This window comes from Ischnura elegans, chromosome 12, assembly GCF_921293095.1.
Source record: "Ischnura elegans chromosome 12, ioIscEleg1.1, whole genome shotgun sequence".
NCBI classification, from domain to species: Eukaryota; Metazoa; Arthropoda; class Insecta; order Odonata; family Coenagrionidae; genus Ischnura; species Ischnura elegans.
In genome coordinates this window covers 3,027,247-3,041,125 of record NC_060257.1, presented here as the reverse complement: position 1 = coordinate 3,041,125, position 13,879 = coordinate 3,027,247, and the positions used below count along the sequence as shown (strand labels likewise).

At 42.5% G+C, this 13,879-nt stretch overlaps 1 protein-coding gene across 1 annotated transcript; it reads left to right on the top strand.

Annotated features, from left to right (window-relative positions):
• Positions 1–1,766: 1,766 nt before the first annotated feature.
• LOC124169513 lies at positions 1,767–13,609 on the top strand. The gene is made up of 3 exons (XM_046548146.1): positions 1,767–1,821; positions 4,984–6,736; positions 13,351–13,609. Exons 1-3 carry the CDS (start codon positions 1,767–1,769, stop codon positions 13,607–13,609), a joined length of 2,067 nt encoding a protein of 688 aa, XP_046404102.1.
• The last annotated feature ends 270 nt before the right edge of the window (positions 13,610–13,879 follow it).

Below are 13,879 nucleotides of genomic sequence, written 5' to 3'. Positions count from 1 at the left end.
TTCTTTGGATGCGGTGTTGGATGAATGTGGGTGATTCATGGATCGCTCGGGTGCTCGCGAGTGAGACTGAGGAAATGTATAGGAAGTGCCGTCTGACCCATCTCCTCCCGTGATATATACACTCCGCCCTTCCTAATGAAGTGGGCCAGTCGTAATAGTTGCTTATGAAGCCATCCTCACTAATCACAATCATCACCTTCCCTTATCTCCTTCGCTCCATCTCTCACCCCCCTCGCAAACGCAATCCAACTGCTCGTAATTCCGACAGATATCCCTCCCTCCCTCTTTGGGTTTCATCCCTCCGCCCACCCCATCCCCCTCTCTTAGTTTCTCATTCCGTGGAAAGACTTCGTTCGTCATTCCTTCCCCCCTCTCCTACCTTTCTTCCCCTCCACCCCTTCCCCCTTAGCAATCCATCCTAATAATCCTAAGATCGAAGCATCAAGAAGAATGGCTGGCTCCTATTGGCCAAAATGTTCAACTTTCTATTTCTACAACAGAGGGGAAAGGTTGGTTTTCATAATTTTCCCATTCTAGTGACGGACAGAATGAGCAATTATGAATGAAGGATATTGATTATTTTGATACTTATGGTGGAGATGAATTTCATGCGGACACTATAGCGGATGATTTTGCGTTTTACGTAAATATTTCATAAGTTCATCATTGAAATGATTTAATGGAATGAATTATTTAATTTAAAATTCTATGCATCACAGTATTACTTAGTAATATCGCCAATCACATTGAAAAAACCTTCTTTTCTCGTTTGCCTCAAAGGGAATGCCCATTTTATTCAAACTTATTATTTGAAAAGTATCATTTATCAACTTATAATTGCCTATTTAAAGGTAAAAATGGTATTACTTTTCCACTATTATAAATAATTTAAGAGTCAATTTAGTTAATTTTAAAAATGTATCACCGCAATAACTATGTGAAAGTAAAATCGTTATTTAATGTATTAACATGTTTGAACTGCCACTTTTTGTTACCTAAATCGCTTGCATTGACTATCATTACCTATTTTACACTGCTAATTTAATGCTTATGCCGAAGCATATGGCTAAAACTACATGATATGACCTAGGGCGTACCCAGGATCAAAACTCTAGGGGGGGGGGGGGCAAGCCATGGTTGTTCAAGTTGTAGGTAAGAATTAAGCATGGATTAGGTGAATGAAACCAGCATTTTAAGGAAACAGTAACAGCTCTTTATTAGTTTTAAAAAATTATTTCCTTAAAAAATATTATTTTCCTTAAAGACATTTGCGATTTTTGCTTCTAGGGGAGGGGAGGCAGCTGCCCCCTCCTGCCACTCGCTGGGCACGCCCGTGGATATGACTAAAAGTATACATTATGCAACTGGCATTTTAAGTCAAATATGTTAAAAAGTAAATAATTCCATTATGCTTAGATATTGTCAATTTCCCATCGTAAATTGATATCTTAGCACACGGAGGGATTTATTGTTGTACAAAATTAAGTTTCTTATTAAGTGGTTACTAATTTCCATTGCCATAGTTTTACTCAAACCTTTCAATATCTCTGTTATACAAATGACACTGCAAAGCACCTTTTTGCGTCTTTTTATTTATTAAGTAATCCTATGTGCCAATTGAATGATAATTTTTTCTTCTCTCTTTCTCTCCATCCCCTCCTCCTCTCCGTATATCTTCTTCCTTCATTCGCCGCCTTCGATCGCCAACATCGCTGCTGCTGCTGCCATCTATCTGTCTCCCTCATCCTCACTGTTTGGGGTTCACCATGGCATCATCCCGTGTCACCTTTATTTCCAAACACACACGACCCATCGCAGAAGGTGAGTAGCGTTAATAATTGTGGAGAATTTTCACAAATTCGGTATTTACTTCTGATTTCAGTGCTTATTCCACCAATCGCTATTTGTACAACCCAAGGACAACGACCGTAACCACAAATACGGCCAAGTGGCAACTACATTCAATTTCTATAATTTATGAAACTCAGTATTACTTCTAATAAGTGGTTCCCATGAAAGCAAAACACCGACTTCAATCTCTTTTAACTTTCCCGTAGATTTTATCCCCTGGTGTCCCTCTCCTCCCTCCTGGCTCCTCCTCCCAAACCCCATCTCGCTCACCCTTTGGGCTCCTTGACGTGATAATTACCACCTCTCACATCCTATAAATCCAATGTGCTCTCAAAAAACAACCCTCTCACATTGCTTTTCAACCTTATCGTCTTTCTCGCTGTGCTTCTCCCGTTCTAAATTCTTCTCCTTGGCTCTTGTGTGCTCTAGGCTAAGATTTGGTCGCACAAATACTCATTTCAGCTTTTAATTGAGTTAATAACCAATCATTACCCATGGAAAAAAGTTTAACTTTGATTCTAGTAATTATCCTTTCATAAAATCCAATAACGTTCATTTCTAATAGTTTCTTTAACTGTTATCATTTAAAATGAATGAGTTTACACTGTTTTCTATTGAGTTCAAGGTTTCTCGTTATCTCGATGAAGGATTTTTAAACCTGTTAATACTTCAAATGAGTAATTCGAATCTGGAAGTAGAAAGTTTAACTTTAACTACCTGAGACATGAGATACTGTTATGGATATGGTTTTAAAATTCCTGGGGCACCTATAGTTTGAATGTTAAAACATGGTGGAATAAAGACAGACAATATACCAATAATATGAAAGATATTGGGAGCAAATTTTTCAATTATTCATTGTTTCGCAATTGCAATTTGGTGGAGCTTCCCCCACCCCTCGCCCTCTCCCTATCTATTTCTCTCTCCCTCTATTCTGACTCCTTCTATTCACTTGTTCCGTATCTTCCGTTAAGGCTCACGCGCTCTTCTGCTTTCCTCGCCTTCCCATTGAGTTAATCTAATTCCGATTTTGATTCATGGGAAAATCTTCTCCTTCAATTCTGCGGAGAAATAATAGATGAACCCTTTGGCGCGTGACTCTGTGAGTTTATTCCGTGAGCGTGATTGTTTTCTGTGTGTGTATATTTATTGCCTTTTGAAGTCACGACCGCTCCTCTGAAATATCTTCCCTTACACCGTGTTGGGCCGGAATCCCATGAAATGTAAACACACTCCGCGTGAATCATTAATCAATTTACCCTCTCCACGCTTTTGTCGTTCATCTTTTGTTTGTTTCTCGGAGTGATTGCACGCCCTCTTCCAGATCTAAAGATAACGCGTGGACGGAGAATAAGGACGGTCGTGTGGAGAATCGGTAAATCAAGTGAGGAGATTCTGATTCTGTCATCTTCCCCTCTTAATCCAATCCCCCCTTCTTATCCCTACCTCCACGCATACACGCACTCTCTTCTCCTCTATCTCATGCAACTACACTTTTCTCTGCAACCGAATAGCCTAAGTCTTTTTCTACTTATTATAAGACACATGTCCTTTTGCAATTTCAGTTATTAAATTATTTCGATTAGATACTGAAAATAGATGAGAAATAAAACATTTTTTTATAATTGTAAGTATAAAATAACAGTAAAAAAACGAAAACTAAATAAATTAAAGACTTAAAAAAGAAAAAAAAGATAGTTGACTCTAAAAACTAAAGAACAATTAGGTAGGTTTAAATACGTAAATGCTTAATTTTTTGTTTCCTGGTAACGCAAAAAAACAATAGCAAACGCTCAAAAAATAGAACAATGCGCACAAATATAAAATTATCCCTAAACTGGCTGCTCAGTATGAACGGTGTTTCACCAGAACAGCTCATTGGGGTTGATTGTGTAACTTGGCTACCTTTCGATCGTAGAGATCCGTTTAAGCTCGCGGTATTCGAACGTTTGCTGGAGGTGGGATTGTGTATGGGCGATCGTCAACAAGCAATCGAAAGTTACGATGTTGTCATACTTAATTGGAATTGGTATGTTTCGTAATTTTCCTTGTGCGCATGCGCAGTAAGGTTAAGAGTGTCTGTGTTTGTTTTGGAAATCAAAACTAAGTAAACAATATTGGTTTCAGAGACTATTGGCCTATTAGGTTAATATGTATTTTGAAATAAATAATATGTACATTGAATATAAGGCAATCTTTTTCCATTAAATATTAAATACTTTCCTTTCTGTTGGAGCGTAGCTGATATTTGGGATAAGTAGTTTTCACTCAGATATCGCTGATTACATAAAAATGCCGTGGTAAGTACCGTTTCGTTACTTTTGCAAGTCGCTAAATGATAACTTTTATCTTTTTTTTCAAGGCAATTCATTAAGACCAAATGTTTGAACTGATCTTCAATATTGATAGGTTCCCGTCTTCACCTTAATGTGTCCACTAGAAGGAGCAATGCAGCAAAATATTGAATATTTGCCAGGAATAAAAACTCACGGGTGTGAATTAGTACGACATGTTTTAATAATAGCCGTTAGGCAAACAGTCAAAACAAACAACACGTAACTCATGAAATAAAGAAGCACTTTAATGTTCTAAATAAAAATATTCTAATCATCACAAGCCTTTTAGCCATTACCTGAAAGAAAAGGCAAGTATGCATAGTCATGTTTGTATCTCCTCTCGTCTCAAACACCCGAATATCATTTCGAATATTCTTTCTTCTAGAGGAAACCTCATCGCATCGGAGACATGAATTGAAGTACGTGAAAACATGTCCATTCCATTTAATTTACGACGTTATTGAGAAGTTAAAATAAGCTCTATTTGAGTATACGCTATATAACTCGGCGAAAAATTAAGCTTCTCCACTTCGACCTGAAGACGGGAGCAGGATGGCTCTCGAAACCGTCGTCACCCAAAACCGACGAACGCGGCTGGAGCGCCCGGAAACCCATACGCACCATGATCATCGCCGCGGAAACCTACGCAGGAATTTCACTATCCTCTACGGGGAGGATATCCTCAGGAAGTGTAAGAGATTCGAGAAGCTAAGAAAGAAGAAAGGGAAACTTCTATCCTCCCTTGCCTTCCTTCAACGTTGCCGTGACACCAACACTCTGCCCACCTGTGTTGAAGTCAAACACCACCTGAACACCTATGCAGCCAAGAATATCTTTCGCCGTGCCAGCGAAGCACTCTTGAGAGAACGCATTCACCACAAGAGGCTGGAACTCCACCTTTGTTCCGAGGAGCTCTATCGCATTCACCTGGAATTGGGAGAAACTCTCACAGCCACTGATTGGGAGAAGATTGACAAGATTTCCTTTGAGTCATCCAGAGCCTTGGAAACGACGCACCGGGAATCGCAGATAAAGAAATCCGAAAAACATAACCCTCGGCAGCACCCAAAACTGGAATCTGGCCCTGATAAGGACCGCTCCATAGTGAACCTGACGGATCTGCACATTGACGACGCCACCACCTCAGTACTGGCCAAGGGACTGAATTTTGCTATAACACCTCGAGACATACCACGGGAAAAGATCATCACCGAAGTGGAGACTGGCATTCGTAAACTCCCTAGACTTGTGGCTGACGAGATCAGAGAAGAAGTGGCTCTTGTCCTCCGCAATGCAAAACCACCAAAGCCTAACATGACTGCAGGAGAAAGGACTGCCCTCAAGGCTCTGCGTGAGAACCAAGACATCTTAACTCTGCCTGCGGACAAAGGAAACGCCACCGTTCTCATGAAAAAGGAGGATTACCAAAAGAAGATATCAGAACTCCTATCTGACACCATCTACCGGAAACTAGGGAAGAACCCCATGGCCAAAGCAGAGAGAGAGACAAAAGCCATTATCAAGAAATCTTCCATTCCACCTGAAGAAAAGAGAGGCCTGATAACATCTGCGCCCAAACCACCAAGGCTGTATGGCTTACCAAAGGTACACAAGGAGGGTGCACCCCTAAGACCCATCGTAAGCCAAATCGACGCGCCTACCTATCGTCTTGCAAAATACCTGGCCAGAACGCTGCAGGACCACACAGGAACGACTACTACTCACGTAAAGAATTCCGCCCATTTCGTGGAAATGATAAGGGACATGACCATCGCAAATGAAGACATCATGGTCAGCTTCGATGTTGTCTCACTCTTCACCAACGTACCCATTGCAGAATCAGTGGAGATTGTGAGGACCCTCGTTGACTCAGGAATACCAGAAGACTTCCCTGACCTAGTCAACCACTGCCTTCGGAATTCCTTCTTCTTGTGGAACGGTGATTTCTATGACCAGTCAGACGGAGCAGCGATGGGATCGCCACTTTCACCTGCGGTGGCCAATCTATTCATGAAGAGGTTTGAAGCGGTGGCCATCAGCACCTACGGCAAGAAACCTAAAATATGGCTGCGGTATGTTGATGATACATTCATTATCTGGCCCCACGGAACAGAAGAACTGGACCGATTCCTTAATCACCTCAACAGTCGGCACCAAAACATCCGGTTTGCCATGGAAAAGGAGAGAGATGGCAAGCTACCATTCTTGGACGCCATGGTCAGGAGGAAAGGTGATGGGAGTCTTGGACATGCCGTCTACAGAAAGACCACTCATACCAACCTCTACCTAAACGCAATGTCACACCATCATCCCGCCCAAAAGGCCTCTGTAGTATCCTCTCTACTCCACCGCGCCTTCACTGTCTGCGACGCCGATTCACTGGAATCCGAGAAAAGACTCCTGACCACAGCTCTACGCAAGAATGGATACAACCAGAAAATGGTCCTTAAAAGGGCCAAAAATGTCGCCAAGTATCACGCCCGGCCACCTATGGAACGCCACACCACTGAGGAGGATTCGGTGGCACCAGCAGCGAAACTGGCTATCTCGTATATCGCGGGGACTTCGGAGAGGATCGCCAGAATTCTTAAAAAAACATGACGTGGTCACCCGATTCAACTGTGTGACCAAGATCCATGACGCTGTGCCCGGGCCGAAAGACCAAATCCCGCAGGAGCTATACGAGGGTGTCTACCAAGTGCCCTGCTCATGTGGGAAATCATATGTAGGAGAGACGTGTCGAGGGATGGCCACAAGGATGAAGGAACACGCCCGAGCCATGAGGCAGAAGCAGTTCAACTTGTCGGCCATCGCAGAACACGCATGGGGTGAGCCGGGACATACCATTGAGTTCGACAAGGCAAGAATACTGGTAAAGGAGAGCCGTTACTACCCACGGCAAATGAGAGAAGCCCTGGAGATATACAAAACGAAGAACTTCAACAGAGACCACGGCTACCCGATCGATAAGACATGGAAGAGGGTCCTGGCATATCAGCGCCCATGGGCCACGCTATATAACTAGGCGGAAAATTAAGCTTCTCCACTTCGATCTGAAGACGGGAGCAGGATGGCTCTCGAAACCGTCGTCACCCAATACCGACGAACGCGGCTGGAGCGCCCGGAAACCCATACGCACCATGATCATCGCCGCGGAAACCTACGCAGGAATACTCAGGTTTATTAATTAAATTGAATGCGTAATTCACTTTTTCAAAAAAGACATCCAACATGACCATGAAGGTTTATAAACATTTAAATTCAATCCTAAACCTCACCTGCGAACGATTGGCGATGGTCGTAACGTCAAGTGATGTGTTGAAGACGAGATACTTTCGATCGAGAGCCGGAAAACATTCTGCACAAAAATCCTATTTTCTTCCTTCCTCTCCCTCGTTTGCCTAAGATTCCACCCTCAATAACACTGTTTCCAACTTCCTCTCCCTGACAAGTACTCGCTTCGTCCAAAACTCGCTACTCTTTCTCAGTATCTCATCTAGAAGCTGCCTCTCCTCACCCACCATGTTCTGCACTTCGTCGTTCCTTCTCCTCTCCGGCAACTTCATCTTCTTCATTCTTCTCCACATCCACATCTCAAACGCCTCCACTCTTCTCTCGTCTTCCTCTCTAAGTATCAATATTTTCTCACCGTAAAGCGCTTCACTCCAGACCAGGTAGTCCCCACAAACCTCATCCCATCATCTCATTCTATGGTTTTAACTTAGCGTTTCATCCCAACATCTTCCTATGAAACAGTCTCTGTCTGCTAATTTTAATGGAGAGTATGATATGAAGGTTACATCATGAGGCAGTTAAATTACTATTTTACGACTATAATATCGTTTAAAAAAACTGCCAAAACGGTGTTTCAAATATCAGCTATTCCTTCTATCATGCAATTTCAATATTTTTGAAGGGTAACTCGAATTGCAAACACTACATCAATTATTGTTTTTCCTTCACTATCCTCATCCGTCCTTTGAGACTTGATGATTCTTGGTAGCTTGGACATAAGTTTGCACACTAATATTGGCCCTAAAGGCCTTAGGTTCTTAGTTATATTCTGTGAACTCAACCTCCACGTCTGTCCACCCACCTTGTTATCAAACACGCTGCTGCATTATCCGCGTCATGCAGTTGATGAGAATCATTCAATATTGAATAAGAATTTATCTTTTCGTTTGTGTTTTTTGAGCACTCTTTCAACTCGCGTATCGCGGGCGTTCGTCTGGGAACTAAATCCCTCGAGTGCGTTCTATCCTCATTGCTTGAGTGTTCCTCATAACTCCTCGAGGCATTCACACTGTCCGTCAGAGATTCCGCCGCCAATGTACCTCCTTCCACTCCCCCCCTCCCCCGTCTGATTTGCTCCTTCCTTTTATCTCTCGCCTTTAAAACACTCACCCTTTTCCAAATCGCCTCAGAATCCCATAATGCATGATATAATGCCTTTTCCCGCACACTATCTTTCTCCTCGCCAGTTGCAGTATTTCATTCTCTCTTGACATGTTTTCCCAAGCGGAACTTTTCCCTTCCTCCTAACCCACTCTGGCTTCTCCTAATGCAACGCAACCATCCAAAGGCATTCCGTGGGTATCCCACCACCCTGCAATGCCTATCGTGTTCATCAATTGTCAGTTCTGTATGAAGCGATCGCATCGTATGTGATGGCTGACTGACGTTGAGATTTTGGGCATCGCAACTTATCGTTTCCTTCCATGCACCGAATACTTTTGGTTATTTGTTTTTTTTTGGATCTGATTCAACGGCCCCATTGCTGACTTGTACATACACTGTCCAAGCGGTTTACTTGTTTGGAAATGCTTTCATTCCACAGTTAATTTCATTTGAACTTCATGGGATCTTACTTACCTTCGAATGAGAATAAATACGAGACTTTTTGCGAGTTTCATCACATAAAGGACTGCTTGTTGTGATAGGCCAAAAATTGCTTTCAGAACCTTGTTACCCTCAGCAGTAATATCGCCAATTTTGAGCGACACTAATTCGTGAAGGCTGTTTCGTAGTCAGCACAGTTTGTGGATCGGAAGCACTCCCATCAAATCCATATCCCCGTCAACACATCCCCATCGGATTCTCCTAGATGCAATCTCTAAAATTTTACTTAAAATCACTCTGGATTATTGCATTTTTTAATGAAGGCATAGGATGAAATCCATTGTTCAATAATGGTCACTCCCAGAATCCGAATTCTTCGAAACGTCTAAATCATTAGTCTGTTTCAAAATTACGACTCTGAAATATTGCTGGTGAGATAAGAACGGAGAAGCAATTCGATTGAGTCTACCTGTTAATATATATTTATTTAATCTTCTGCTCACTGAAACTGAGCTAAAATAATTACTCGGTTAATAATAACGTTCTCGAGAGGAAATAATCAATTTCTCACAGTTGTAATTACTGCATAGGCAATTTTTTCTTCCTTTTTTAACTCTACCCCACGATCAGGAGGACTGGTTTTGTTTGTACAGTCCTAATCGAGTAACTCGAGATGGGCGACCACCTCTCGAAACAGAATTTTCCTTTTATTATCATCAGAGTCAAGGATTACATGGCGAGGTAGAAAAAAGAAAACCAGTCGTGCAGGGAGTGAGTGCTTATAAAATCTCCCGCGTTTAATAATTATTTTTCGCTCGATTGGATTGGGCCTTATCCCAGGTGTGAAACAAACAATAAAGCTTTTTTGCCTATGGCACAGTTGCAAAGGCGAAATGTACTTCAAAAATGGCTCTTTACGAGAGAGGAAAGATTGCATGGGTTGAGGGACAACAGTCTTTCTTGGGCAAATGAACTTTGGGAAATGCCGATTCGCGAGAAAGAAAGAACGTGAGGTTAAATGAAAACGGCAATGACGACGCCATGGTTTTGTGGTCTTCTTCACGACGGTTTCTGCAGAGGGTGTTAGTGCATGCAATTAAAGGCAGGAGATGCCGGCGCGTTCATTGTTGCGGCCGTCGCCGTAGTGATCGAATGAGTGATTGTTGTGTTGCTCGTAAGCGTATTTGCCAAAAATTATGAATTCTAATGAAATCCGACCTTCGCTAACGAATCCTTCAAAGGGGATGTTACACATAGGACAAGCATGCATGTTACGATGTACAAGTCAGATAAGCCTTCAGAGGTGAATTGGAAATGTATACCTATTCAGTCTAGAGCACACACACGTAACGGTTAACCGGATGATTTAACTCAGTTGAGAAATGGCGATCAAATAGAAGATGATGCGATTGCTTTTTTAGGCTTGTTAGTTTGTTAGTAATTAAGTGTAAAAAGAATCGAAAACGCAAATTATGGTGTATAGATTGGATTGACTAGGCACTGTGATATCTTTGCGGAGTCACCCGCAATATTTTCGGAGTTTACGCACAATTAATCCTGACGGATATTAATAGCTTTTTCTTTTTCTTCTTGAAATCTACCTTTGCTGGTTTAAAAAAAATTGAATGGAAATTTTTGGCTCTTGAAGATGTTAAAAATGGTCCACTATTTAGATTCCCACTGTTTATTACAGTTGCAACCCATGCTGCGGGTGGAATGCATTTCAAAGCGTTTCAAAATGTTTACACCGTACATAAACCCGCAAGAGTTAATGTCTAAATGCATGAACGCGAGAATGAACACGAAATGTACCGTGTAACCACCCAAGTTGCCTGAACGTATGAGCAAGAAATATAACCTGTTTTAATGTGGCTCATGTATTCGTAAATGTTCCGTTCCGGTCATTGTTCATTCATTCACACATTAAATCGTACGTGTTAACGTGTCGTATAAAAAAGCCATTATTTTCGTCTTATTGAGCAGAATAATTTAGAAATTTCACATGCGGAAAGTGGCGAATGAAGTTTTATCGTTCTCGGCTACATGTGGTAGTATGATTTGTTAATAGGCGTGACGCTATTAGGACTTTGTGGTGGTCATGTGGGAGTCCAATTGCACGCTGCATGCTGGTGATTGATCACCCCCTGCCAAACACCCTAGAGGTGGCTCGCAGGGTATTATGTAGACGTAGAGAGATTTGGAGCTACTGACACGGGAGAGTACCACATAAAACCTCTTGATTCGTCCCCATGGAATATCCTGAAAACTTATGCCACGAATTTTACAATGGGAGATCCTCCAGTCGGCCTCTAGATAAGTTGTCGCCCACTTTGTATATGAAAGGGTTTACGAAAGTCGCCACTCGCGTCGCGGATGGGCATAGTGATCCCAATTTCACGAATAGAAAAGGCTGTGTAATTAAGGTAGTTAATGGACATTTTTTGGTAATACATGTGACACATCAATTCATATATTTTCAATGGTATTCCTCGCGAGTTCAGTTACCCACACTAATGCATATATTGCGAAAAAATGGATCGCAATTCAGTCATCGCCGCGCTGTGGAAATTAAAAACCGATTGAAATTCACCTTAAGCGTCAACAGAAATCAAAATGAAGGGAGCCGACTGGTTCTACCTCTATGCGTCTCCTTACCACTCTCTTATTTTGTGGCTGAAAACGAAGGGACTCTATTAAAATAGGCTGAAGAACATAGCGGTATTCGTATCCTATTCTGCGAACGTCGCCGACTGTTGTGACTTAAATCTACGAAATATTAGGCGCAGGAATTGAAGAGTTATAACCAGTTTGCGTGAGTTAACTCTAGTCGAAGCGTGAGTCACATGAATGGAAAGCACCCAGCGTGTAATTGTTTTATTTGTTGATGTCTCCATGTTCCTGGGTTTCACCGCGTGGATTTTCTTTGTGACGACAGTTTCGCCGGTATTCCAACCGGCGTCTTCAGGTCGATGTCGGGATTCAACTTTTGGTGACTTATATAGTTCATTTTTCGCGCCAATTTTTCATGCTGGATGCTTATTGGTCCACCTTCTTTTATCTCGTATGACCCTCTTCCACGAGCTGTGGAGAGGGTAGCCGTCTTCTCTATTAATGTTTTCTGGTGTCTTGAATATTTCGATAGCCTCCTTTATTAGCCTGGGGTAATATCTATTTTCTTTTGCAACAACTGATGCTTCGTCAAAGAGTATCTGGTGTCCGGGTTCGCTCCATGCATGCTCCGCAATGGCGGAGAGCTGAAATTGCTTATTTCTTGTGGCTCTTCTGTGTTCCTGGATGCGCACTTTCATTGATCTACACGTCTCTCCTATGTAGTCTTTGCCGCATGAACATGGCACCTTATAGACCCCTTCTTGAATGTCGTGCGGCAAAACGTCTTTTGGACCCGGTAGTACATTGCCAGTCTTGGTGACACAAGTGAATCTTGTTACGACGTTGTGCTGTCGTAGAATCCTAGCAATCTTCTCTGAGGTGCCAGATACAAACGGAATTACTGCGTGTGCCCTTGCTTCCGTCTGGTCCTCCTTTTCATTGGTGTTTTGATTAGATGTTAAGACGTCTTCGTTTAACTCCTTCTTTCTTCGATGTTCCGCTTCAGCGGCCCTTTTCAGGACCAGTTGTCCACTGTAGCCATTTCGTCTCAGTGTTTTTATGAGTAGATTTTTCTCCGACGATATGGACTCGGCGTCGGAGATATCGTAGGCTCGTCTCATTAGTGAGGAAATCACTGAGTGTTTCTGGGCTGGATGATGATGGGAGGCTGCGTGAAGATAGCGATGAGTGTGCGTCTTCTTAGAGAGCTGTTTTATTTGTTGCCGTTTCGCGCGCATTTAATTCGACGGCGCCACTAGGCACCTGTATCTCGTTCAGAGTGAATTTCGCAATTAACCGTAGTTCAAGTGGCCTTTTTCAGTTGATAGTCGTCTTACATACGTAAAATGTGTGGTTTTTATGATTTATTGGCCCAGTCACATATTGCTGCCGTGTATTTCTTCGTGAAAAGTGGATAAAGATGACTGGTAGCGCCGCGATTGGAGATTTTGAAATCTGGTTTAAATGCGCGCAGAGCGATAGTAATTATAGGAGTGACTTGTAGATCCCTTAATGTTATATTCCTTTTTTTTAATTTAACGCCATATTTTCCAATTTGAGTCTTATTTTGAACTTGATTCCTTGTGATAAACGGCCGATATGGAATTCCAGAGAGGCATAGAGAGAGAGAGAGAGAGAGAGAGGTGGTGGGTGGGGAGAGGAGAGAGCTGTTTTAGTTTTTCCCGTTATCTTCCATCTTGTATTTCTTTCTGAGGTCGTCTGCAGAGCTTTTAAGGGCGAGAATGAGGAACGGGTGGAAGATAGCGCGAGGAACGGAGGAAGGAGATGACATAGGAGGAGAGTGGATTGGAGGCACAGGCCAGCCCCCTCTGCATGCCATCGTGTGCACTCTCTCCTCCTTCGTTTATTTTTTGAGATTTTTTCAAAGAAGCGGTGGTCACATGCCTTATTCTCCTCCGATGAGCGGTCGAATGGTTCGGTCGGTGGAGACATTGGGTATCAAGATGGAGTGATGCTCATATGTTGCTTGTGCTACTTGACCCTCGCACGGTCTTTCCTTCTCCGCTTCTTTCGCCTCTCATCTTTGCTTTTGGAAATCCACTCCACCTCCCACCGCCCGCACCCCTTTTTTACCTCATCCCCATCCCCTCCTATCGCAAATCGCCCCCTGTCGACCTGTCTTCTTTCACGACGCATCGCTTATTTATAGCGTTAATTATCCTTGTGAACTTTTCAATATCTCTCATAGAGCAACGTGTCCTGACTTATTCATTCACTCGCCA